This window comes from Rana temporaria, chromosome 2, assembly GCF_905171775.1.
Source record: "Rana temporaria chromosome 2, aRanTem1.1, whole genome shotgun sequence".
NCBI lineage: Eukaryota > Metazoa > Chordata > Amphibia > Anura > Ranidae > Rana > Rana temporaria.
The window spans coordinates 535,205,083-535,232,967 of NC_053490.1; the positions used below are offsets into that span (position 1 = coordinate 535,205,083).

The 27,885-nt window shown below is 46.0% G+C and overlaps 1 protein-coding gene across 3 annotated transcripts in view; it reads right to left on the reverse strand.

The window, feature by feature from the left end:
- The window catches only part of LOC120928088 (interferon-induced, double-stranded RNA-activated protein kinase-like), a 187,146-nt gene extending 162,450 nt beyond the window's left edge, over positions 1 to 24,696 (reverse strand). For 2 of the 3 annotated variants that reach the window (XM_040339182.1, XM_040339181.1), the window contains exon 1: positions 23,699 to 24,696. In XM_040339182.1, coding sequence (XP_040195116.1) covers positions 23,699 to 24,353 — 655 coding nt within the window. In that variant the 5' untranslated portion in view covers positions 24,354 to 24,696. Of the gene's footprint in view, positions 1 to 23,501 lie in introns of all 3 variants that reach the window. The other variant, XM_040339183.1, reaches the window with a different exon arrangement.
- Positions 24,697 to 27,885: the final 3,189 nt, after the last annotated feature.

Here is a 27,885-nt window from a genome sequence, read left to right on the forward strand (position 1 = left end):
TGAGCAGACTCCATGAACGACACTTTATTGAGAAAATCCCCCCCCCCATGAATCAGGCCGAAAACGTCAGAAGAGATGCCGGGTGTGCACCAAAGGAGGAACTAGAAAAGACACTACATATTATTGCCCCGATTGTCCTTCCCAACCAGGCCTTTGTTTGAGTCAATGTTTCCGCCGTTACCATACTTTACTAGATTATTAGGAAAGTATGGTAAACTTAATTGTCATTTACGGCCACACCTCTTATGCCACTGTACATACCGCTGCCTGCTCCTGAACTGACCCTGGCCTGTTATACGACTACGCTTCTGCCCAACGCTAAACTATACCTACTCTGCCTGCTCTGGAACTGACCCTGGCCTGTTATATGACTACGCTTCTGCCTAACGCTAAACTGTACCTACTTCTGCCCGCTCTGGAACTGACCCTGGACTGTTTGACCACGCTTTTTGCCTGCCCCTTGGATTGATCTTTTACCCTGCTATGCTAGTGGGAACACAGGGGTCTCACATATGTGAGGGGCTCCAGAATTGTTTTTCTGGATGAAAAAAAAAATGTTTTAGTTTTCTCATTCCCAGATTAGGGTCTGGTTGCCCGGAGGCTTCAAAGAGATTTGGGTGGGAGAAGCCTCTACCCCTGTCCCCATTCTTTCCTGGCCTGCTACTTGGACTATGTTCCTGCTTACTACCAGGACCAATATTTTGGCACTGCTGGCAATGTTTCTACTTGCACTGGCCCTGGACTATATATGGACAGTATCCCTGCCTGTACCGACTATGGACAATATTCCTGCCTGCTGCCTGGACAATTCCATTCACTGTCGCTGACCACGTCCCTGCCTGCTGCCTGGATCAGGGCTCTCCTCCTGTGGACAATTGCACTACTAAAACTAGGGTTGTCCAGATACCGATACTAGTATCGGTATCGGGACCGATACCGAGTATTTGCGGGAGTACTCGTACTCGCGCAAATGCTCCCGATACCTAAATAGAATACTTTTTTTGTATTTATCAACATGTTCTATGAAAATTCTTTGAGTTTTTTACTACTGCGTGACAAGCAAATAAAACATTTTTATTCATTTTTACTCATTTTTATTCTTTTATAATGTCTTGAGTTAGAGTTCTTCATAATTCTAAAGAAAATATCCTTAGTCTGTATTGTGGTTTGAAAACTGTCACATGACATTTAAAAAAAGTATCGGTATTCGGTATCGGCGACTACATGAAAAAAAGTATCGGTACTTGTACTCGGTCCTAAAAAAGTGGTATCGGGACAACCCTAACTAAAACCACAGGTAATCCTTTTTTTTTGTACCCATTACTCAGCAGAATGTATTTTAGGGTGTAATTCTTGGTATGTACATGCTGTGTTAGAAATATGAAGGGCCTTCAAAAATGTGATAGATTGTAAGGAAATTGGATGTGTAATTTGTGTCCCTACAACACCTGATGGTGCTTCTTGGATGTTGGGTCTTTATGTGGCCACGCTATGTAAAAGTCTCACACATGTGGTATTGCCATACTCAGGAGGAGCAGCAGAATATATTTTGGGGTGTAATTTTTGCTATGTACATGCTATGTGTTGGAAATATCCTATAAATGGACAACTTTGTGTAAAAAAAATGCATTTTCATTTTTTTCCCACATTTTCCAAAAACATTGGCAAAAAAATGAACTGTTCAAAAGACTCATTATGCCTCATAGATTATACGTTGGGGTGTTAGCTTTCCAAAATGGGGTCACTTTGTGGGCGTTTCCATTGTCCTGGTGCTCCAGGGCCTTCAAAAGTGTAATAGGTGGTTGAGAGATTAGATGTGTAATTTATGCTCCTAGAATGCTTGAAGTTGCTACTTCGGTGTTGGGCCTCTGTATGTGGCCACGCTGTGTAAAAGTCTCACACATGTGGTATCGCCATACTCAGGAGGAGCAGCAGAATATATTTTGGGGTGTAATTTTTGCTATGTACATGCTATGTGTTGGAAATATCCTATAAATGGACAACTTTGTGTAAAAAAAATGCATTTTCATTTTTTTTCCACATTTTCCAAAAACATTGGCAAAAAAATGAACTGTTCAAAAGACTCATTATGCCTCATAGATTATACGTTGGGGTGTTAGCTTTCCAAAATGGGGTCACTTTGTGGGCGTTTCCATTGTCCTGGTGCTCCAGGGCCTTCAAAAGTGTAATAGGTGGTTGAGAGATTAGATGTGTAATTTATGCTCCTAGAATGCTTGAAGTTGCTACTTCGGTGTTGGGCCTCTGTATGTGGCCACGCTGTGTAAAAGTCTCACACATGTGGTATTGCCATACTCAGGAGGAGCAGCAGAATATATTTTGTGGTGTCATTTGTGGAATATACATGCCATGTGAGAGAAATAACCTGTTATAATGACAATATGGTGTGAAAAAAAATCCTAATTTTGCAAAGAATTGTGGGAACAAATGACAACTTCAAAAAACTAACTATGCCTCTTACTAACTACCTTGGAATGTCTACTTTCCAAAAAGGGGTAATTTGGGGGGTATTTGTACTTTACTGGCTTGTTAGGGTCTCAAGAAATGAGAGAAGCTGTCATATTCAGGTGTGATCAAATTGTTCAATTTTCAGAAATTGGTACCATAGCTTGTAGACCCTATAACTTTCACCCAGACTAAATAATATCCCAATTTTTTTTTCTTACCAAAAATATGTAGCAGTATACATTTTAGGCCAAATTTATGAGGAAAAATTCATTTTTTGCAAAATGTTATGATAGAAATGAAGAAAAATTCATTTTTTTACAACATTTTCGTTCTTTTTTCATTAATAACGAAAAAAATAAAAACCGCAGAGGTGATCAAATACCACCAAAAGAAAGCTCTATTTGTGGGAAAAAAAGGCCAAAAATATCATTTGGTTATAGTGTTGTATGACTGAGTTATTGTCATTCAAAATGTGAGAGCACCGAAAGCTGAAAATTGGTCTGGTTAGGAAGGGTGTTTAAGTGCCCAGTGGTCAAGTGGTTAATATCCATACCAGACCTGAAGGGCCTGGGAATTGAATTTGGGGGGACCCCCACGCATGTTTTTTATTTTTTATGAATGAATCCTCTCAGAATAGCCGGGAGCCGACAATTCATTATTGCCGCGAGTGAATTTTAAATGTCTTTTTTTCCCTTCAGAATGTCATTTTTCACAGAGACAGTTCTAAGTGCGGGAAACATGCGCTATTTCACATGCTGACTTTACACCCCCCGCCCTAGGTACGAAAGTTAAAGGAATATTTCACTTTTATTGTTGCACTTTAAGCATTATTAAATTCACTGCTCCCGAAAAAACAGCGGTTTTAAAAAATAAAAAAAGCATTGATACATGTCCCCTGGGGCAGGACTCAGGTCTCCAAACACTTTCTAGGACAAAACTTGCATATTAGCCTTTAAAATGAACACTTTTCTCCCATAGACTTCTATAGGGAGTTTGGCGGCGGCTTTACAAATCAATTGCATTGCGCCCTCTGCTACGCCGGTTCATGCGCCTAATTAAGGATTCATCCGGAGTACTAATTAAGCCATGAACCGGCGCAGCGCATTGACATTAGTAAATCAGCCCCCATATATTATATACACAGGAATCATCCTCCCTGGCTAAGGATGAGTCGAACACCCCCCTGTTCGGTTCGCATCCTGGGACTCGAACATTTGAAATCTAAAGTGTTAATTTTAAAGGCTAATATGCAAGTTATTGTCCTAAAAAGTGTTTGGGGACCTGGGTCCTGTCCCAGGAAACATGTATCAATGCAAAAAAAAGTTTTAAAAACGGCCGTTTTTTCAGGAGCAGTGAATTTAATAATGCTAAAAGTGAAACGATAAAAGTGTAATATTACTTAAAATTTCGTACCATGGGGGGGGGGTGTAAAGTCAGCATGTGAAATATCGCATGTTTCCCGTACATGGAACTGTCCCTGCACAAAGTGTCATTTCTGAAAGAAAAAAAGGCATTTAAAACCGGCTTTGTGGCTCTAATGAATTGTCGGCTCTGGCAATTCAATGATGATTCATTCATAAAAATAAAAAAAAGTGTGTGGTCCCCCCAAATTCCATTAACAGGCCCTTCAGGTCTGATATGGATATTAAGGGGAACCCCGCCGTCAATTTAAAAAAAAAATGACGTGGGGTTCCCCCAAAATATCCATACCAGACCCTTCAGGTCTGGTGGGGATTTTAAGGGGAACCCCAAATAATAAAAAAAAAAAATGGCGTTGAGTTCCCCCAAAAATCCACACCAGACCCTTATCTGAGCACATTAACCTGGCCGGCCGCAGAAAAGAGGGGGGGACAGAGTGCGCCCCCCCCTCTCCTGAACCGCACCAGGCCACATGCCCTCAAGGGCAACCCTTGCCCGGTGGTTGTGGGGGTCTGCGGGCGGCTTATCAGAATCTGGAAGACCCCTTTAACAAAGGGGACCACCAGATCCTGCCCCCCCCCTATGTGAATTGGTAATGGGGTACACTGTACCTCTACAATTTCACGAAGGAAGTGTAAATAGTTAAAAAAAATAACATACAGACACCGTAGAAAAAAATCCTTTATTAATAAAAAAAAATAAAAATCCAGCGATGTGAATCCACTCTCGGCCCGGCCCCCCGCTCCAACGTTGTCTTCTATCCAGCGACGGATGATCTCTACAGCGACGGGTGATCAGCGGTCCGGTCCAGCGATGAGAAGATCCATCAGTCCAGAGCGCAGCAGGCGAGATCCTCTCTCCGCTGGACACAGCCCAGCGAATGACGCGCTGGAGCTGTGACATTTCTTATATAGGGGAAGCGCCACCCGTCACGTGACCCCGCCCCCTCTGACGCACCCTCGTACGTCACTGGGAAATACGGGCTTTCCCAGTGATGTACGAGGGTGCGTCAGAGGGGGCGGGGTTATCCATACCATATTTGAGAGTGTCTCCGGGTACCCCATCTTGTACCTCTTTATAGGTGAGAGACAAAATATCTGCTTTTGCTGCGTCCATATCTGGCCCTTCCTTCTTAGGAGGTTTAACAGGTGAGGCAGTATCCACGCCATTTACTAAACACTGCTCAGCCGCACCTCGGACTGCACTAGCAGACATGTCCATCACCACATAAGGCGGAGAGATCTCTTACATCTCCGGCAGCCCCCCAGAGCGCCTTCCATACTGAACCGTATGCAGAAGCACCCTCACAGGAAACCGGGAGATCACTTGCCACACTATCAGAAAGCACTGTACCAACCAGTTCCACAGGTGACTAATTTTAACCGGCACAGGTTGCACTACCTGGCTCCATCCATTGGTACCACGCAGTACCACCACCTCCGACTAATGGAGGCACCCAGGTATACAAGGACTGTGCTTTCACCAGTTCAAGCAAATCCACTAGCATATCTGTAATTTATACACACTCCACATCAATATGCCTAACATTTTTGGGGACCTTAACCTTATTAGAGACATGAAGGAGCTCATTCACTGCAGCTTGGGGGTCCGAGACATTTAAAGGGGCCTCCACCTCACTGGACGTAGCCATCACAGCCGGATGCTCCCCTGGAACACTGTCAGATGCATGTCTCCCACTCATCACCTCCAACTCAACAATGAGCCTCTGCAAGTCAATATTTGTCACGTTGTCGCCTTGACACTTGACATTCAGCGGCTGGGCTAGGAACACCACATCTGCCATGCATGCGCCCTGATCTGGTCCTTCTGACTGGAGGGAAACAACCCCTGCAGGGACTAACGCACCGTCAACCATTGGTCGCTCTGCAATCTCCCTGTCTGGCATAGCAGTGGTTGCATTCACACCCCTGTCGCCCAACATCGCCTTGTCTAACAGGGCTAGTAATTGTTTGGCCCAACTGTCCCAATCTGTTGTACTTCCATTATGAGAACTCAGCAGTACCTCATCACCTGCTGTAGGAGGCACCTGAGATTCTGCATCACAAATAGTACCTTTGTCAGCTCTAGAAAAATCACATTTTGTTAACATGCTATAACTCTTTGCTAATACTTCATCAAACAAGGCAGGCTGCAATACACCATCACCACCTTGCTCTGGGAGCGCTAACACACTCAGCTGTGTACCTTCAGCTTTGGCCATCTGACTTAACCCTTTACCAACTGGATTACACATAGGGTGAGTGGACTGCTCACACAAGCTTTCATTTTTCACAGGTTGTGTTAACCCACCATTTACCTGCACATTTTTAGTACTAGCAGCTTGCACTAACACATTACCATTACGTGGTACAGTTCCCTTCTGTGCCACCAGAGTGACATCGCAGTTGTCCATGACAACCTCCAACTCCAATGCATGAAGTTCCCTGGAGATTTCTGGGGACAACTGTGCTGTCTTACCACCAGTTGCTACAGGCAACGGCCCATTTGTGACAACAGCTTTTGCTCTGAAAGAACCTGGAATTTTCCCAACAGTAGCAAACTTTTCATTAACAGCAACACTTATAGCATTTTTAGTTTTTTTAGGTTGTTCTAGCCCACTGCCTACTTGAGACTGGCAGACATTAGACACAACACTTGTAGTCATCAACACAGGTTCTATTTGGACTTTAACCCCTGCATTTCCACTGGGTAGGGAAAAGTCATTTTCAAGTGCACATTTAGTGGCCCCACTAGGGTTGCCACCTGTACGGGTTTCACCCGTACAGTCCGGGTTCTGAATCATCTGTCCGGTTTTCAGACTCTCTGAAACCCGGACATACCATTAAACAGGGGGAGCTTCATTAGCACATGTGTCACTGTGGAGACAGCAGCAGTGTCACTGCTTCTCCATAAATACACTGTGCTTGGATAATTGTTCGAATAAAGCTCATTCCATACAGTCCCCCCCCCCTCAGGCTCCTGCAGGATCTCTCTCTGTTATCAGTGACTAACTCCCCCCCCCCCATCACTAGTGCGGTGTGCTTGGAGAACCTGGGGGGCAGAGCTGAGGAGGAGATCATGTCAGGCTGGCGCTGCTCACATTACATGCAGGGAAGAGGTGAGCTGAACGTTTTTGTCTCCTGGGGGGGAGAAGCTGAGAGGATTTGTTTGACAGGAGTTTCTGTGAAGACAGGGAGTGTGTCTGAGGAGAACAGGGAGTGTGTCTGACGAGGACAGGGAGTATGTCTGACGAGGACAGGGAGTATGTCTGACGAGGACAGGGAGTGTGTCTGACGAGGACAGGGAGTGTGTCTGACGAGGACAGGGAGTGTGTCTGACGAGGACAGGGAGTATGTCTGAGGAGAACAGGGAGTGTGTCTGACGAGGACAGGGAGTGTGTCTGACGAGGACAGGGAGTGTGTCTGACGAGGACAGGGAGTGTGTCTGACGAGGACAGGGAGTGTGTCTGAGGAGAACAGGGAGTGTGTCTGACGAGGACAGGGAGTGTGTCTGAGGAGAACAGGGAGTGTGTCTGAGGAGGACAGGGAGTGTGTCTGAGGAGAACAGGGAGTGTGTCTGAGGAGAACAGGGAGTGTGTCTGAGGAGGACAGGGAGTGTGTCTGAGGAGAACAGGGAGTGTGTCTGAGGAGGACAGGGAGTGTGTCTGAGGAGGACAGGGAGTGTGTCTGACGAGGACAGGGAGTGTGTCTGAGGAGGACAGGGAGTGTGTCTGAGGAGGACAGGGAGTGTGTCTGAGGAGGACAGGGAGTGTGTCTGACGAGGACAGGGAGTGTGTCTGAGGAGGACAGGGAGTGTGTCTGAGGAGGACAGGGAGTGTGTCTGAGGAGCAGGGCCGTTTGAAGACATTTGGGGGCCCCCAGGCAAAAAAGAAAAAAAAAGTGACATTTCAGTTTTTAAGTTGAGAAGCGGGGGGTGGGGGTTGGCGACTTACCTTTATCCTCGCACCACGCACAAGCCGGCAGATGGCAGATGTTGGTGTCCGCACAGGGGCCCCAGCAGGGAGGGCCCTTGCTGCATCGCTGCGTCCTCCTGCAGTCTGGTCGGCCGTGTAACATTACCGCGCGGAACAGGAGATTCCGTTTGCTGTTCCCGGGGCCGGACTGAAAAAAAGTGAACACTCAGTGTGTGCACTTCCTGTCAGTCCGGCCGGGAACAGGAACCTGATTCTCCTGTACCGCGCGGTTATGGTACACGGCCGACCGGACTGCAGGAGGACGCAGCGGTGCGGCAAGGGCCCTCCCTGCTGGGGCCCCTGGCCGGCTCGGGGCCCGAGGCAAATGCTTGCTTTGCCTGTCGGGTTCCGACGGGCCTGCTGAGGAGGACAGGGAGTGTGTCTGAGGAGGACAGGGAGTGTGTCTGAGGAGGACAGGGAGTGTGTCTGAGGAGGACAGGGAGTGTGTCTGAGGAGAACAGGGAGTGTGTCTGAGGAGGACAGGGAGTGTGTCTGAGGAGGACAGGGAGTGTGTCTGAGGAGAACAGGGAGTGTGTCTGAGGAGGACAGGGACAGGGAGTGTGTCTGAGGAGAACAGGGAGTGTGTCTGAGGAGGACAGGGAGTGTGTCTGAGGAGGACAGGGAGTGTGTCTGAGGAGAACAGGGAGTGTGTCTGAGGAGGACAGGGAGTGTGTCTGAGGAGGACAGGGAGTGTGTCTGAGGAGGACAGGGAGTGTGTCTGAGGAGGACAGGGAGTGTGTCTGAGGAGGACAGGGAGTGTGTCTGAGGAGAACAGGGAGTGTGTCTGAGGAGAACAGGGAGTGTGTCTGAGGAGGACAGGGAGTGTGTCTGAGGAGGACAGGGAGTGTGTCTGAGGAGAACAGGGAGTGTGTCTGAGGAGAACAGGGAGTGTGTCTGAGGAGGACAGGGAGTGTGTCTGAGGAGGACAGGGAGTGTGTCTGAGGAGAACAGGGAGTGTGTCTGAGGAGAACAGGGAGTGTGTCTGATGTCATAGAAAAATTAATAACGCACGTACATAATCAATAATCAGAGAAATATTAATATCGCACGTGAATAATTAAGATAAGCTATAAAAATCTTTTTGTCTATATAAAAATTAAAACAAAGAATAGCGCTGCGAAAAAGAGAAAAGTATTACATTTATTGATACAGAGAAGAAACTTGTATTACTCTAATATTTACAACTATAACATAAAGGATATCACTTGTTAAAACAGAGAGGATATTGCTGAATGCTGATACAACATACATTTATGGCTATAGAGAATTCAACAATAAGTAATACTAAGTGGTAGAGAGAGACAGAGAGACAGAGGGAGAGAGAGAGAGAGAGAGAGAGAGAGAGAGAGAGAGAGAGAGAGAGAGAGAGAGAGAGAGAGAGAGAGAGAGAGAGAGAGAGAGACAGAGAGAGAGACAGAGAGAGAGAGACAGACAGAGAGAGAGAGAGAGAGAGAGAGAGAGAGACAGAGGGAGAGAGAGAGAGAGAGAGAGAGAGACAGAGGGAGAGAGAGAGAGAGAGAGAGAGAGAGACAGAGAGAGAATACATCACCAGACTTTTATGTCAGCTCCTTCATCATGCTTCAGTCTGCTTGGTCAAGGCATCATACACTGAACTATTGTCAAGCTGACTTGACTGTTTTTTTATACCCCTGAGCCTGCATTTTCCTCCCTGCCAAAACTCAAGTTTCCCGCGGATACGATTGGATGACTTATGTTTCTTTTCAGAATGACACAAAAGGACCCCCCAGTGTGCATCCCCCTGTTATCACATCCTCTTGACATAGGGACTGTCTTGGAGTTTGCATATTTATCAACAACAAAACTTCTAGTGTGAGCACTATCTCATCCCGTTCCACACTTTGCATATCACAGGACCCCTGGCTTTATGGAGACGCCTTGTCTGTAATCAGATAGGAGATGACAGAAAATTCTTTCAATACAATGAGGGGGCATTTCCTATCACATCCCCCCCCCCCCATTGAGGTAACATCCATATGCTGACATATGGTGAAAAACATGCTCCTCAGCTCACAGAGTAATCTAAAGACAGACCCAAATCACATTAATAAAAAACCTTGTAAAAGAACGACATACAAATTTCCTACAAATCTTAGAAATATGGAGTTGAAAAATCTCTACCACAGTTCCCCCTGAAGTTCATCCTTGAACTTATGTCCTCCTTCAATGATTCGGTACCCACCCACAACGGCCCAGAAGCCCCGACCCTTCCCCCCACCACCACTGCGGCCTCTTCCTTTCTTGAACTCGCCGTAACTCATCAAGGTAGACTTGAGACAGTCCTGGTGCCTTTGAGACTTCCGATCCGAACCCCGAGTGTCTGTACTGCAATGTTTCATCGCCCCTCTGCATTGGAGGAGTGGAATTCCAACATTGATGGCGGGATCCTTATATATTTAGTCCTGTATGAAAAGATGGTGTTCTGATTGTCACCATTGGATCGGACCGCGAGGCAGCACTTTTCCAGCATGGTGAAGAAGGGTTTCGGAGTGTCTTATTCATGGCACGTTTGTCTTCCAAAAGAAAAATGACTTGGTTGTCGTTGTTTCTTCAGGTGGTGGTTGGGTGGGCCTCCATACAGTCATGTATGAATACAAAAGGAGAAAGGAGAACGTCAGTGTACAGTTATTGGAGGAATGTCAGACAGGAGCCGTGGGGTGGCCTTTATAACTATAAAGCCGTAGGTAGACTAGGGTAGGTAGAATTACTTTAAGACATGAAAACCTGGATGTCCAGGGATACAATATGGCACTGGCGGGCAGGAATGCTCACGTGCCTTAAAAACAAAATATGACTGAAGTTCTAGTTACATTATCCTGAGAAGATGTATGATGGAAGCCAAAAAGAAAAACTTAGAGAGCATAAAATTAAAGGAGGAAAGGAAGAGAGGTGAGTAATGAAAAAGAATATGGAGAAAAGAAAAAAACAAAAAATAAAAACTACAGATTTAATGCTGCTCCAACCAAGCTCTCCAGTTTAGATTCCACTTTCGATTGTTAAAGCGCATTGAATCGGTATTCAAAAAACGTAATAAAAAATAAAAAAAAATAGAACATTGTTCCGTTCAAAAAAAACGACTCCTCTCTCTTACTAGTAATTGGTGGTATTTTTGCTGGTCAGGTACACAGATAATAACGAGAGAGAGATGATTTAAATTTGTAGACTTTGGGTAAACCTGACCGCACGTTATTATTACAAATTGAAGAGGCTTATTCCTAGATCAACAGGAAAAAAAAAATATAGTTCTAGGGTCCTCTCTTAAAAAAAAACAAGAACAAAACACAAAAAAACAAACAAAAAAAAATAGACTCTTCTGCCCTATTGGTGATCAACAGGTGATCATGATCATGGTCACTTAATAATGTACAAGTCGGGTTAAAAACAAAAATAAAAAATATTAAAAAGGAGCGACTAAACAATGGTTGCCAAGAAACTTTTTAGAATTTAGTCCAACCCGACTGTACTTCTTACTAAAAAAATTTTTAGAGGCTCTTCCCCAAACCAAAGGAAAATAATAAAAAATAATATATAGTTCTCCAACAAGAGGGCAATTAAAAACACTGCATTATTTACTATTTTCCTCTTCCAGGTCTATGCACTACTCCCCCCTTCAGGTGGAAAAAGTTCAAACCTTTTGGAACTTTTCTCACCTGAATGAAATAAGAGGAAAAAAATAACTAAATAAAAATAATAATGAAAAACTTTAAAAAAATTAAAAGTAAAAAAATTATAACCATAACCCTTCAGGGAGAAAAATGAGAGAAAAAATATAAAAATTAAAACGGACAACAACAAACTGATAAAAATGAGAAATGAGAAAAAAATGTATTCAAAATTACTAAAAATTGATATAAAAACGAGAAAGAAAAAAATGAAGAAGAAAAAAAACTTTTACAAAAAAATAAAAAATAAAATGTATAAAAATTAAAAGTAAAAAATTGTAATGGATAAAAAATGAGTACAAAAATAAAAAATAGAAATAAAAAATTACTAAAAATTATTACACGAACATGATAAAAATTTAAACTAGGAGTATAAAAAAACGGTACATTTGTACTGGTCTGGATTGGAACTGGCTTCTTCAGAAATTTGTTTCTGAGTTAGTGGCTTTTCCTTGAGAGAAGATACCTCGTTGAGGTGCACATTCTCATAGTTTTGGCGTTCATTCTCCTGATAGTAATGCACATCATTACTTGCATCAGGGAGAGCAGTAGAGCTACACAGATTAGGACAACGACAGGGTGGAGCAAAATGTTTAGGAACGCTGACGCGTTAGGACTATACCCAAATATACTTTCCCACCAGGAAATCTTAGCGTCTTCCTCTAAAGCGTGGGATACTTGGATCAACTTATTTTGATCATGGGTGAGTCGTATAGTGGCTTGTTTCTCAGCATCTTTCAGCACATTTAATATTTCATCCTGTTGTCCAAAATCTACCAGCCAAGCCTTTAACTCAGCCCCAAATCCCAGAGGAAGTTTCTGTAGATGTATGGGGGTGTCAGGTTTGATATCAAGCCTTTTCTCTGGGGTAATAGGGGTACGTCCTTGTGTCCCGGCTATATCTATTCCCAGGACCGGGGAAGATGTACAGTAGACTCCCTGAGGTAATGTACCCCGTTGAGTACAGTTCAACCCGTAGGCCGAATATAGAGCATCATTGGACATTTGATACCAGCACCAATACCCTTGCCCCAAGTATTTTACATAAGGTTGGGACAATTCCTCGGCATCCATGAGACATGACCCTTCTTTGTGCCAGCATTGTTGTCTCATGATCCTATCCTGTTTCCCTTGACACAATACCACCCCTTCCTTCCTCCAGCACCCATCCGTATCAATCATTTGAGGTTGTTTGGACTCATAAACCATCAGATCATGATGGACTCGGGGGTGTAACACGGTAGCCCGCTATCTGTCTGGTGAACTTCTGTTTCATTATCTCAGACAATGAGGCAGTAGCATCAATATGAGCATGTTGTAGATTTTCAAGAATATGATTCACATCTAGCTGCCCCTCAACCCCTTCCCCAACCTGCTGTGCCAACCTACCTAGCTTGTTTATGAGTACCTCTAAATCCCTTGAGACGGGCCTTTTTATTCACACCTTGCACAAACTGTTGGCACCATTTAAATCCTGTTGCCCGAAGTTTAACTACCTAACTTTTAATTCCTCCCCGAATCCCAACGGAAGTTTCAATAAGTGTAAAGGGGATGTCAGGTTTGCTATAAAACCTTTTTTCAGGGCAACTCGGGGTGTAACCCGGGGTTCCGTCTATATCCATCCCAAGGACAAGAGAATAGGTACAATAGACTCCCCGAGGTAGCGTGCCCAGCTTGGTACAGTTCAACCTAGTGCTGATAACCGTGCATCATTAGACATGTGATACCATCATTCGGTATTGAGTCCCACAGCACATATACCATTGAAACAATGACATAACCCACAAAAACTCCATCCCTGTGACTTGATTTCAGTGACCATGCCCCACTACCACCAGGTAGGTCCAAGGAACACCCTAGTTCCATGACTAACACCCCATCGGTATCCTCTAGGACAAAGAAACAAAACCCGCCTATGTCCTAAATTATACCTAGGTGTTTCCTCCCCCGTAATGATCTTCCCATCCAGAACCCACAGTGAAATACCTTCCCAACATTCCTCCTTCACTACCGGGTATTGACCTGGAATGCAAAAGACATCGTGGTCAGACTTCTGACAGGGGGAAATATCAACCTGCTCTCAGCTTCCGTGCCCTCTGATCACATGTGGGTCACTTAGCCCCAAATGCACCAAGATAGAATCCCCAGTCAGTAAGCTCATTCATGCCAACCTATCTACAGACCGAGTCTGCACTTCCGTATATGGGATCATACAGCACCTCATTTCTCACAATCCAAACCAGTACAGCCCATCCCGGCATTTGACTACCATTTTGGATTAGTGTACGCGACGAGTTTTGTCAAAGTCTTACTGAATGGTGATGCTAACTCCTCAGGCTACCGCCCATCATACAGAGATTTGGACACTCAGCATGATCCTGGTCAATAACTCCGCCTGCCCCTGCATGTACGCCAGAGCCAATGACATATTTTTGTTCTATACCCTTTCATACTCTCTTCCAACCTCTTAACATGGTCGATAAAATCGTGAGCCATATTGAACTGGGTTTTCATGTAACTTTGTTGCATGTTGTCACAATTGTCACCAATCTCTCTGAGCAACAAAGCCGTGCTTATTGTCTGAAGCCATGGCTGCGGGTCTGTTCCTCAGGAGACCGCTGTCCACTCTATTACTAACACCCATCCCAGCTCCTATTCCCCCTATATAGTGCTGAATACCCCCCTCCTCTGTTGGGTTACTCCCCAGAAAGAAGCGTCCTGCGTGAACCTTATGCTGTGTCTGCACATCTCTGGGAGAAAGCCACTGGTCACTTAACAATCCCTTGATTCAGCGTATACTCAGCACATACAGGGTAATAGTCTTATCAACCACTCTGTACCCTGTTAGCCCGCGTGTATTCCCTTTATTTGACAGGGCATGTTCCTGTATGTAGTTACTGGCATTACTTGTGCAGGGATTCAACCTCTCAGGTGAGACATTAACTAGGTGTACCTCTCCCATGTCCAGTAACTGAAAGCTTCTTTATAGGACTGATAAGCATGAGACACCGCCTCTACGAGGAAGTTTTCACCCCATTGATGTATCACCTGGCACCCTCTAGTTTGGCCAACAGACACCCTATTAGGCATAGATGCCAGTCTCCTGGGTACCTGCACCACATACATTTATGTCATACTAGTCACCCATTCCAATATTTCTTTCAATTCCTGTCTAGACTCACGACCCTCAGAACAGGAATGGACTCCAGGGTATAACCCAGTAGAGTCAGATAGGATAGTACCCAAATTGACCGTGATATATGCACAAAGTTCCATATGCCCAAAGTTCCTTCCCTGCCCTTAGGGATGAGAATAGAATGAGTTAGATTTTTCTAACCCTTCCCTGATATGTAGCCCAGGGCCTCCCAATGTGTTCTTGATTATCTCCAGCTCTATAGTGATTACGGTATCCAATTACCCACCTCCCGCTCCAAAGACAGGCGCCATTGAGCCTCTTTTAAGTATGGGAAATAGTCTGGATACCCGGATTGAAAACCACCTGCCACCAGGTACACCCGATCCCTCATAGAGGCTGCACACCTTCTCCCTCCTCTATCAATTCAGTAATTAGACTATGTTATCCTTCACCCCTACAAAACAAACTGCCTTCACCATTCAGATAGGACTCCCATGAAAGACAGGAGTCTAGTGCCACCCTGGGGCACTGATATTCTTGGCATGCAAGTCACAGACCACCAGTTAAGGTACACAAGTAATCTAGGACAGGAAGGACACCTATGGATATTAACTGAGGAGAATACTGCATGCCCACATATATATCGGAAGTGAGGGCCTCTGGAACAGCCAAGAGCTGATATCAAACCATACAATCTTCCTGCACACCTTTTCTCCAGACTCAACCCAAAAACTATACAATACGAGGCCATACCTATGCACTTTCAACTCGTATGCCACCAGGCAGGCCTTCGTACTACATGTCTGCCGGTAACTCTAAAAGAAATTGGAAAACAAGGATTGCATATAGTGTATCCAGCTCAAGGGAACGGGTGTTACCAGACACAACTGACCAATAGACTAAGAAAAAAAATTCCTTGTAGCACTGAGGCAATGCAACCTTGTACAGCCAGGCTTAACAGCGGGGGGGGGGGAGTTTAAGAAGTCCTAAAAACACAAGTCTGGCCAAAGTAACATTAGGATTTTACCTATTGGATCTATGGAACTACACATGTCAGCATGGCTGATCTTGGGTAAATAAGAAAACCATATGCCACGGATCTATGGCCGATCCATTTCAACCGCTGGAGAATACCCCAAAACCCTTGTAACACTAAGTGTGGTACCCCTGAATGCTACTTAGCCTAATATATGTGTTAGAGTGCCAGTTATCCCTTGCAGTCTTACTCAATTTTTCATAAAAAACTAATACACGGACCTCAGTTAGTTGGTTCTGCTATTCAGTGGATCAGCACATGTAACCCCCACTAGGTGGTCCAAAAACATAGCCAAATGGACTGACCACTAGACGTTCCAACTAGATAATGGTCATGCAAACCTAAACCTTGTGAAACCCGACCGACTAACCAACCTAAAGATTTCCTCTTATTCTGAAATCCTGAAAAACACAGTTATCGATTCTGAGGGATAAAACACAAAATAAAAGTTTAGTAATAAACATTCAATTTTTTCTTAACCTGGAAACAAAAAACAATGGTTATATATCTGTAACAAGACATTATCATATAAAACACAAATATACATTACATTATATTACATAAACCGTGCACTTTCTTTTAAAATACCAAAAATTGTTGAGCTCAACGTTTCATTAATATGTATTACTATAATACATATTAATGCCATATGGATTTTTGTTCTATGGTATACCAATAATTCCCCCCTAAAAAATGTATTCACCATGGTTAAAAATGAGCAGTTTTAAAACAAACACATTTTTTTATACGTTTCCCTTTTGTCTTGCAAGACAGTCCTACTTCATCACAACGTTTTCGCAGAACCTTCTGTAAAGAAAAACAAACAAATTTTTGTAATTGCCCTTTTCAATTCACCATTACAGAATGCAGGTCATTTGCAAGTCAATAAGCTCTCTTTTTCCACTCTCCCAGACCTAGAGAAAAAAAGGAGACCTGGAGAAAAAAAAAGAGACCTGGAGAAAAAAAGGAGGGGGGGTAAGTTGGGCTGTCAGCAGCAGAGAACACACGTCACACACTCTCACAGAATAGAAGGATCTCACACATTTCCGCAAAACCTGTTTAGCTAGGTCAAATATGACCTCAAGACCTTACACAGATCCACATGTTCTATATCCTACTTAAACCCATAACCTCTGTTTATCACTTCAAGTTTTAGGCTCTCTGGGAATGTGGATTCTCTATTAAAAATACTCACCTCATCAGTTCTGATATCCTACCATCCCTGCCCTCCAAGCATCTCGCATTTCTCTTAAAAATACAGTTTCCAGTCTAGCGATTCCCATCATTTATATATTTTACAGCCCAAGGTCCATATTTATCTATCATTTCTTCCCTCGGAGTCACGTGGTAAGGTTCCCCACAGTAACTCTGTTTTGAAGCGATTCGATTTCCCATCTTTTTACGAATGTAGGACTTTGAGCTGATCCCGCAACCCTTAGAGGGCGCTTATATTCCAAAGCTAGCTACACTTTGACATGATTGGGTCGGCGGGTACCTCCCCCGTCCACCTTTACCGATTTTTTTTCACTACTTGCCAGAACAATCCATGTACTGATTATAGTCCTTCAAAAAATTAGCACCGGAGATTTTCCAAACCAAACGGTTCAACCTCCCCGCAGACGTTCCAAAGTATTCTAAAAGAAATGCTTACTGTACAACAGGGCTTCCCAAGCGTTAAGCATGATTAGACCCTATTGGCTTGTACTACAGGAGGCAATTTTAACTGACGAACCCCTAATTACACTATGAATTTTTTTTAGTTACAATATAGCCAGTGTTTCCAGATTCAATTACACCGCTTACAATCCCCAGTTATTTGTTTAAACAGAGGAATAGATTCACATACATCCAGATAATTCAGTGTGATTTTAGTCTCCGCTTCCACTGATGCGATTTGCCATGCGACTTTGGACCCAAAGTCGCATTACAACTCGCAGCCCCTTGATTTCAATAGCACCCATTCCAATCTATGTGGCTCAATCCTGCAGCGACCGATAAAGGTACCTGCACCATTTTGATGCGACTTCTGGATCAAAAAAACGCATTCAAAGCCACACCACAGTCGCACTAAAGCTGCATTTCCAAATCGCACCCTGAATCAGGCCACATTGGAGTTGCACCAGTGGAAACGCAGCCCAAAAGCATAGGTGCTGACAACAACTGAAAATTAACATTTGTGAGATGGATAGGGAAGCTTTGCTCAACAAGAAAAAGCTTCATTAAGCAGCTACCATGGATCTGGCCTTTATCACAGTATACAGCAACCAATACCAACAATTGGAAAAGATCTTCAAATAGTATTGGCCCATTTTGCGAGAGCACAGAACTTTAGCAGCGGTATTGCCATCACGACCCAGACTCACCCACCGCAGAGCACCAACACCACTAACACACCCCGTCCACAATGCACTCGATCCCCCCAGGGAAGCGAACACCTGTCCAGAACCTGAAGGACTCCACGGATGCCAGAGATACCCACCGTGCAAAACAAATAAACCCCAGCCTCGGAGAAAAACAACATTCAAGTCCCATGTACCCAATAGAGAATTCCAGACAAAATAACATATTACTTGTAATAGCACCCATGTGACCTACGTCATAGAGTGCCGCTGCCGACTCCAGTATGTGGGCCGTATCACCAGACCCTTACGTGTAAGAACACGTGAGCACATCCAAAACATACGTAATGGATTCCCAAAACATAGTCTCTCTAGACATTTTGAGGAAAAACATCATAAGGATCCATCTTGCCTCACGTTCTATGGGGTTCACATTATTAAAGACCACTGGCGGGGGCAACAAGAAGATCCAGGTCTCACAAAATGAGACCCGTTGGATACACAGGTTGGGGTCTCTAGTTCCTAGAGGCCTCAACCTGGATATTCATTTGAACTGCTTTATTTCTAATTTTAAATGTTTTTTTTATCACAAGTCACTTCTCTTTGCTGGCCTGCACAGGGTCCTGACTTTATTCATTCATCTATTTCTCCTACTATCGTGGAGGTTTCTTGGACACCAACTATTGGTGGAGGTTCACCAACTGAGTCACATAGGTTTAATAACCACTACACCCACACCTTATTGAATATTAATCATTATAGCGGCGCCATCGCCCCACTGTTTATTTACAAAAGCATAGGTGTGTTTCACTCACAAAGATTGGCCTAATCTTATTCAAAGGGTCAACTGCATAGACGCACACAGGCCCAGATTCACAGTCAGCGGGGTAAATTTGTGCGGGTGTAACGTATCCGCTCTACGCTACGCCTCTGCAACCCAGACGGGCAAGCGCTGTATTCTCAAAGCACTAGCTCTGTAAGTTGCGGCGGCGTAGCGCAAATCAGCCGGCGCAAGCCCGCCTAATTCAAATCTGGATCAGGGGGGTGTTTTTTTTTTTTTTTTTTTTTTTTTTTAAATCTACTGTGACTCGACGTGATAGGCGTTTTTACCGAACGGCGCATGCGCCGTCCGTGGAATTTCCCAGTGTACATTGCTCCAAAGTATGCTGCAAGGACGTCATTGATTTTGACGTGAACGTAGATGACGTCCAGCCCCATTCACGGATGACTTACGCAAACTACGTAACTTTTTCAAATTTCGACGCGGGAACGACAGCCATACTTATGCTTCATATACCAGGGGCAACTATACGCCGGGAAAAGCCTAACGTAACTTTACTGCGTCGGCCGGGCGTACTTTCGGGAATTCGCGTATCTAGCTAATTTGCATACTCAACGCGGAATTCGACGGAAGCGCCACCTAGTGGTCAGAAAAAAAAAAAAAAAAAAAATAATATGCAGTTACGATCCGACGGTGTAAGAGACCTGCGCCTGTCGGATCTTATGGATATCTATGCGTGAGCGATTCTAAGAATCAGGCGCATAGATACGACGGCTCGGATTAGGACCCACGGCTGCGCACCTGGCGTTGCGCCGTTTTAAGTCCTTTCTGAACCTGGGCCACTGTCTCCAAGATTCCAAACAGAAATCCCTGCTACAATTTCATTCTATATATATATATCTACATTATTCAAAATCAGTCTCATCAACCCATTCGCATAGACAAAAAGAAAAGGTTAAGTTCTGAAGAGTAAGTTTGTTAGGTATTCAGACAGGTTAAAACAAAATAGACCTAAACCAGTTCTGTCTACCATACAATAAATCATATCTATCCAAACTTTAAACCCTCCTCACTACACGGGGCACCATCTTGTCATAGAAAAATTAATAACGCACGTACATAATCAATAATCAGAGAAATATTAATATCGCACGTGAATAATTAAGATAAGCTATAAAAATCTTTTTGTCTATATAAAAATTAAAACAAAGAATAGCGCTGCGAAAAAGAGAAAAGTATTACATTTATTGATACAGAGAAGAAACTTGTATTACTCTAATATTTACAACTATAACATAAAGGATATCACTTGTTAAAACAGAGAGGATATTGCTGAATGCTGATACAACATACATTTATGGCTATAGAGAATTCAACAATAAGTAATACTAAGTGGTAGAGAGAGACAGAGAGACAGAGGGAGAGAGAGAGAGAGAGAGAGACAGAGGGAGAGAGAGAGAGAGAGAGAGAGAGAGACAGAGGGAGAGAGAGAGAGAGAGAGAGAGACAGAGAGAGAGAGAGAGAGAGAGAGACAGACAGAGAGAGAGAGAGAGAGAGAGAGAGAGAGACAGAGGGAGAGAGAGAGAGAGAGAGAGAGAGACAGAGGGAGAGAGAGAGAGAGAGAGAGAGAGAGACAGAGAGAGATTACATCACCAGACTTTTAGGTCAGCTCCTTCATCATGCTTCAGTCTGCTTGGTCAAGGCATCATACACTGAACTATTGTCAAGCTGACTTGACTGTTTTTTTATACCCCTGAGCCTGCATTTTCCTCCCTGCCAAAACTCAAGTTTCCCGCGGATACGATTGGATGACTTATGTTTCTTTTCAGAATGACACAAAAGGACCCCCCAGTGTGCATCCCCCTGTTATCACATCCTCTTGACATAGGGACTGTCTTGGAGTTTGCATATTTATCAACAACAAAACTTCTAGTGTGAGCACTATCTCATCCCGTTCCACACTTTGCATATCACAGGACCCCTGGCTTTATGGAGACGCCTTGTCTGTAATCAGATAGGAGATGACAGAAAATTCTTTCAATACAATGAGGGGGCATTTCCTATCACATCCCCCCCCCCCCCATTGAGGTAACATCCATATGCTGACATATGGTGAAAAACATGCTCCTCAGCTCACAGAGTAATCTAAAGACAGACCCAAATCACATTAATAAAAAACCTTGTAAAAGAACGACATACAAATTTCCTACAAATCTTAGAAATATGGAGTTGAAAAATCTCTACCACACTGAGGAGGACAGGGAGTGTGTCTGAGGAGGACAGGGAGTGTGTCTGAGGAGGACAGGGAGTGTGTCTGAGGAGGTGTCTGAGGAGGACAGGGAGTGTGTCTGAGGAGGACAGGGAGTGTGTCTGAGGAGGTGTCTGAGGAGGACAGGGAGTGTGTCTGAGGAGGACAGGGAGTGTGTCTGAGGAGAACAGGGAGTGTGTCTGAGGAGAACAGGGAGTGTGTCTGAGGAGGACAGGGAGTGTGTCTGAGGAGGACAGGGAGTGTGTCTGAGGAGAACAGGGAGTGTGTCTGAGGAGAACAGGGAGTGTGTCTGAGGAGGACAGGGAGTGTGTCTGAGGAGGACAGGGAGTGTGTCTGAGGAGAACAGGGAGTGTGTCTGAGGAGAACAGGGAGTGTGTCTGAGGAGGACAGGGAGTGTGTCTGAGGAGGACAGGGAGTGTGTCTGAGGAGGACAGGGAGTGTGTCTGAGGAGGTGTCTGAGGAGGACAGGGAGTGTGTCTGAGGAGGACAGGGAGTGTGTCTGAGGAGGTGTCTGAGGAGGACAGGGAGTGTGTCTGAGGAGGACAGGGAGTGTGTCTGAGGAGGACAGGGAGTGTGTCTGAGGAGGACAGGGAGTGTGTTTGACGATATCTTCCAACCCTCACACCACTGTCTACAAACATCCCCCTCCACAGTCCTCAGTCCAGATAATGTGCAGTGATTTATGACCATTTATTAACCCTGTGTGTATGGAGAGTGTAAACTTCTGATTGTACAGAGCTTGGACAACACAGGGATAAATGAATGGTCATACATTACATTCACATCATCTGTACATACAGCTTTTGTTTTTATTTACATCACTATTCCCCCCCAGACCACTTCATACATCCAGCTAGCATCATCCCCCCCTGCACTCCTCTCATATGTATACTACTCCCACCATCCCCTCCGCACTCCTCTCCTATGTATACTACTCCCACCATCCCCTCCGCACTCCTCTCCTATGTATACTACTCCCACCATCCCCTCCGCACTCCTCTCCTATGTATACTACTCCCACCATCCCCTCCGGCCTCCGCACTCCTCTCCTATGTATACTACTCCCACCATCCCCTCCGCACTCCTCTCCTATGTATACTACTCCCACCATCCCCTCCGCACTCCTCTCCTATGTATACTACTCCCACCATCCCCTCCGCACTCCTCTCCTATGTATACTACTCCCACCATCCCCTCCGCACTCCTCTCCTATGTATACTACTCCTATCATCCCCTCCGCACTCCTCTCCTATGTATACTACTCCCACCATCCCCTCCGCACTCCTCTCCTATGCACACTACTCCCACCATTCCCTCCGCACACCTTTCCTATGCATACTACTCCTATCATCCCCTCCGCACTCCTCTCCAATACATACTACCCCCACCATCCCCTCCGCACTCCTCTCCTATGCACACTACCCCCACCATCCCCTCCGCACTTCGATACATACTACGCTCTTCGATATATACTACCCCCACCATCTCCTCCTCTCCTATACATACTACCCCCACCATCCCCTCCGCACTCCTCTCCTATGCACACTACCCCCACCATCCCCTCCGCACTTCGATACATACTACGCTCTTCGATATATACTACCCCCACCATCCCCTCCTCTCCTATACATACTACCCCCACCATCCCCTCCGCACTCCTCTCCTATGCACACTACCCCCACCATCCCCTCCGCACTTCGATACATACTACGCTCTTCGATACATACTACCCCCACCATCCCCTCCTATACATACTACCCCCACCATCCCCTCTGCACTCCTCTCCTATACATACTACCCCCACCATCCCCTCCGCACTCCTCTCCTATACATACTACTCCCACCATCCCTTCCGCACTCCTCTCCTATACATACTACTCCATCATACCCACCAAACTCCTTCTGCCACTCTGCATTTTGCAGAGCTCATTGCCCCTAAGCTTCGGCCTGCCACATTAATGTTGGCTCCCATGAGACAGCCATCTTTAAACCTGGGGGACCCATGATCTTCAGTCCACCCCTGGCCCAGACTGTGGCTACACAGCAGGGTTGCTCACTGCAATTGTAAGCCAAGAGTGTCAACTTTGTTGACTCTGATGTAAAGGGGGACTCTTGTGATTAACTCCATATGATTAGAAATGTTATTTAATCACAAAATATATGTATAGTATACATAAAAATTGCCTTGCATTGTACAGAGGTAATGAATTTAATGTACTACTGAGAAAAAAATTGCTGTGCGCTGCTTATGTGTTCGGGTTTGGCTTGAAGAAAAGGTGGCAACCCTAGGCCCCACTAACTGGGGTCACTCTCACATCATCATGGACAGTCTCGTAACCAGTTCTTTTATACCTGCAATCAGCAGTCCCAGCCATCATTTCATTAAAGACAGTCTTACCCACCGCAGTAGTCGGGGTCACCATCTTCATTTGAGTACGTTGTTTTAAGAACCAGTCCTCAGCCGCACATTTACTGGGCAACTCCCCCTGGTGGCCACGGGATGAAATCGCACCCCCTGCAGACACAACAGAAAACCCCTCCTTGTTGCCAGGGGTGACGGCAAATATATTTTCACAGGAAACTGGCTCAGCATCATTACCTTCAGGTGCACCCCAGAATCTAGGGCAAGACAACATTTCGTGCCCCAGCTGGCCACATTCCAGACATGGAACAGGACGACTTTTCTCCAGTGCGTTTCTCTCCTGATGATTCCCAGCTGGCAAGAACGCACAGGGCTCTTTGTGGGGACGTTGAGGCAAATCTCTCCTGCAGCTCCTCTCTCCAGGCACAACTCTTGTTGTCATGGGAGATCGCACTCTCCCTGCAGAGCTTTGCTGGTTCTCTCCAACATGCTGTATTGGTTCCTCCAGAAGCCACTTGTCACGACCCTTGCAGGCAAGCACACCCCATGGTCCACAGAGAGCCCGACTGGTCTCCTCTGTGTTGCTATGGGCAACCACTCTCCGTCCTGGCTTTTGGTCAGCCTCTCTTCTGACACATATTACAGGCTTCGCAGACCTTTGTTTTGCTAGGTAGCTTTGCATTGGAGTCAGGGACAAAGGGCACTTGGAGACTGCATGCCCCCACTCGCTGCACCGCAAACAGCGCACTTGGTTTCCGGTCTTGTGAGGGTTTCCCACACTGCATCTGCTGGACCCTGTCTCAAGCTGTGTCACTTTCACACTTCTCGCAAAAGCTGATGGTTTAATTGCAGCAGCGTTGCCAGGGACAACAACACCCCTCTCCCAGGACATTTAGCAGATCTCTCTTTATATCAAAGGTTGGCTTCGCTTCCACTTCAGCTTGGTCCAATCCTGCCAGGTGTCGCTTGCACAAATCCACTGCAGATTCAAATGCTGGTGGACGCTCCACACTAGCCAACTTTGCACTCATTGCACCAGGGTTGCTAGGGACAACAGCAGCCCTCTTTTCACTGGGAAAACTCTGTTCAGGCACTTGTAAAGTTGGTGGTTGTTAGCTCAAGTGGGATATGCGATTTTTAAGCGATTCACTCCAGGCAGGAACTATGTTTAAGGGCATGGTAGCCCATATTTTTTAAAAAGGCAAAATAAAAATCCAAACAAGCGTTTTCCCACGCAGGGGGTTCTTCTCCATGAAATACACAACAGAAAATGCTAGCCCACCTGGCTCTCTGTAGCAGTACTTCTGCGCGTTGTCCTAGTTACCCAGACCAGCGGACTCCTCAACGTAGACGGCTTCCCTTCAGCGTCTACACAAGGATCTGGATGTCTCCTACAGCCTCTCTGATTCCTGGAGACCTCTTGTCTCTTCCTGTGGAGCTGTCTCCAACTGGGAGCCACGAGATCTGCCTACATTCTCATTATAAAGGGCTGTGCTCACCTGAGCACACACCCTGCTGGTAATGAACAAAGCCTGGATTACCAAAACCTGTCAACAGCTATGCTCTGTAGTTTTGCACATCTCGAATGTGCATACCCTGGCCCGGATTCAAGAAGCAATTGCGCCTGTGTAACCATAGGTTACACAGCGCAATTGCTTACTTGCCCCGGCGTTACGAATGCTCCTGATTCAGGAACATCGTAACGCCGACTGCAGCCTAAGATCTGCGTGGCATAAAGCTCTTATGCCACGCAAATCTTAGGCTGCATTTTTGCGATGGCCGCTAGGGGGCGCTCCCATTGTGCTCAGTGTATAGTATGCAAATTGCATACTAACACCGATTCACAATGTTGCGCGAGCCCTGCGTACGCAATTTACGTCGTTTCCTCTACGGCGTGTTTATCGTAAGGCTGCCCCTTCTAATAGTAGGGGCAGCCAATGCTAAAGTATACCCGTCGTTCCCTCGTCGCGAAATTTGAATTTCACGTCGTTTGCGTAAGTGATTCGTGAATGGCGCTGCACGCCATTCACGTTCACTTGGAAGCAAATGACGTCCTTGCGACGTCATTTGCCGCAATGCACGTCGGGAAAGTTTCCCGACGGAGCATGTGCTCTACGCTCGGCGCGGGAGCGCGCCTAATTTAAATGATTCCCGCCCCCTACGGGATCATTTACATTAGGCGCCCTTACGCAGGGCAAGTTTACACAGCGCACACGCAATTTACGGAGCTACTGCTCCGTGAATCGCGGGTAGCGCAGGAAATTTGCGGGGGCGCAGGGCAAAAACGCTGCCCTGTGCCTCCGTAAAAAAGGGGCAAATCTACCTGAATCTGGGCCCCTGTGTCCATTTTACCGTGACAGTAGCTCCTACTGTTACACCCCTTTCAGTGTAATCAGTGTATGAAGAGCCCCCCTCCCCCCCAGTACCAGTGCTGTACCTTCTGTCAGTGTGATCAGTGTATGGAAAGCCCCCCTCCCCCCCAGTACCAGTGCTGTACCCACTGTCAGTGTGATCAGTGTATGGAAAGCCCCCCTCCCCCCCAGTACCAGTGCTGTACCTTCTGTCAGTGTGATCAGTGTATGGAAAGCCCCCCTCCCCCCCAGTACCAGTGCTGTACCCACTGTCAGTGTGATCAGTGTATGGAAAGCCCCCCTCCCCCCCAGTACCAGTGCTGTACCCACTGTCAGTGTGATCAGTGTATGGAAAGCCCCCCTCCCCCCCAGTACCAGTGCTGTACCCCCTGTCAGTGTGATCAGTGTATGGAAAGCCCCCCTCCCCCCAGTACCAGTGCTGTACCCCCTGTCAGTGTGATCAGTGTATGGAAAGCCCCCCTCCCCCCAGTACCAGTGCTGTACCCCCTGTCAGTGTGATCAGTGTATGGAAAGCCCCCCTCCCCCCCAGTACCAGTGCTGTACCCCCTGTCAGTGTGATCAGTGTATGGAAAGCCCCCCTCCCCCCCAGTACCAGTGCTGTACCCCCTGTCAGTGTGATCAGTGTATAGAAAGCCCCCCTCCCCCCAGTACCAGTGCTGTACCCACTGTCAGTGTGATCAGTGTATGGAAAGCCCCCCTCCCCCCCAGTACCAGTGCTGTACCCACTGTCAGTGTGATCAGTGTATGGAAAGCCCCCCTCCCCCCCAGTACCAGTGCTGTACCCACTGTCAGTGTGATCAGTGTATGGAAAGCCCCCCTCCCCCCAGTACCAGTGCTGTACCCCCTGTCAGTGTGATCAGTGTATGGAAAGCCCCCCTCCCCCCAGTACCAGTGCTGTACCCCCTGTCAGTGTGATCAGTGTATGGAGCAGTGGCGGCCCGCCCATAGGGGGCGCCCTGGTGCCCCCCCCCTCCTGTAGTCATAAAAAGAAAAAAAAAACGGGCCCTTTAAGGCTTTTAGAAATTTGTTCTGCAGCGCCGCGCAAATAACATACACTCATTGCATTGCATGAGTGTATGTTATTGTGGCCAGCCTAGTCAGATAACCGGACATTGGGCGCCGATTATCTGAATAAGGACAGCTGGTTGGCTGTGCGGAAGCGCCTATCAGAGCCAGCGACTTTCCCAGTACAGCCCTTCAGCTCCCGGATGTCTTATCCACAGAACATGTGGCTACGTCCCTTGGATAAGACTGACGGCCGTCTCAGCCAATCAGGTTCACTGATTCTGGTTATCAGTAACCTGATTGGCTGAAGTGTCATCGAGGGCGGCAGAAGACATCAAGGGACCGTGGAAGGAGGATGGCGAACCCCAGAAAGGTAAGTGTCGGGCGGGGGGGGGGGGGGCAGCATTTTACAGGGCACAGTGGGGACAATTGATGTGCCTGACTCAGTTCTCAAGTATGTATATGTAGGCCGATGGGTGGAATCAGCATTTCTTGTGTGACTACATTCCAGGATTTCTTTGTGTCCCTCCTACTGACAACCTAGGATCTACAGGAACCTGACAAGATTGCTTTCTGGGCACACCATGAGGCTCTCGTTAGGTAACTGACAGCCAAGACCTACTCATTACAAAAACAGGAAAGGTGACATACCTGGCCATAGAAAGATACAGAGAGACTTTAATAAAAATAAGGGCAAGTAGATAATGTGCCAATTTCTGCAGCCTGAAAAAAACATAATTTACATCACAAAATTGTAAATATTACTTTGTGTTAGAAATGATGCCAAGCTGCAAATACATCCAACGGCTGAACTGATAATGGTATCCACAGCTGTGCTAAAGTCGGCACACTCAGTTTTCTATATGGGCTCTGTGGGCAGTGGGCACAGTGGGGACAATTGATGTGGGCACAGTGGGGACAATTGATGTGGGCACAGTGGGGGACAATTGATGTGGGCACAGTGGGGAACAATTGATGTTGGCACAGTGGGGACAATTAATGTGGGCACAGTGGGGACAATTGATGTTGGCACAGTGGGGACAATTG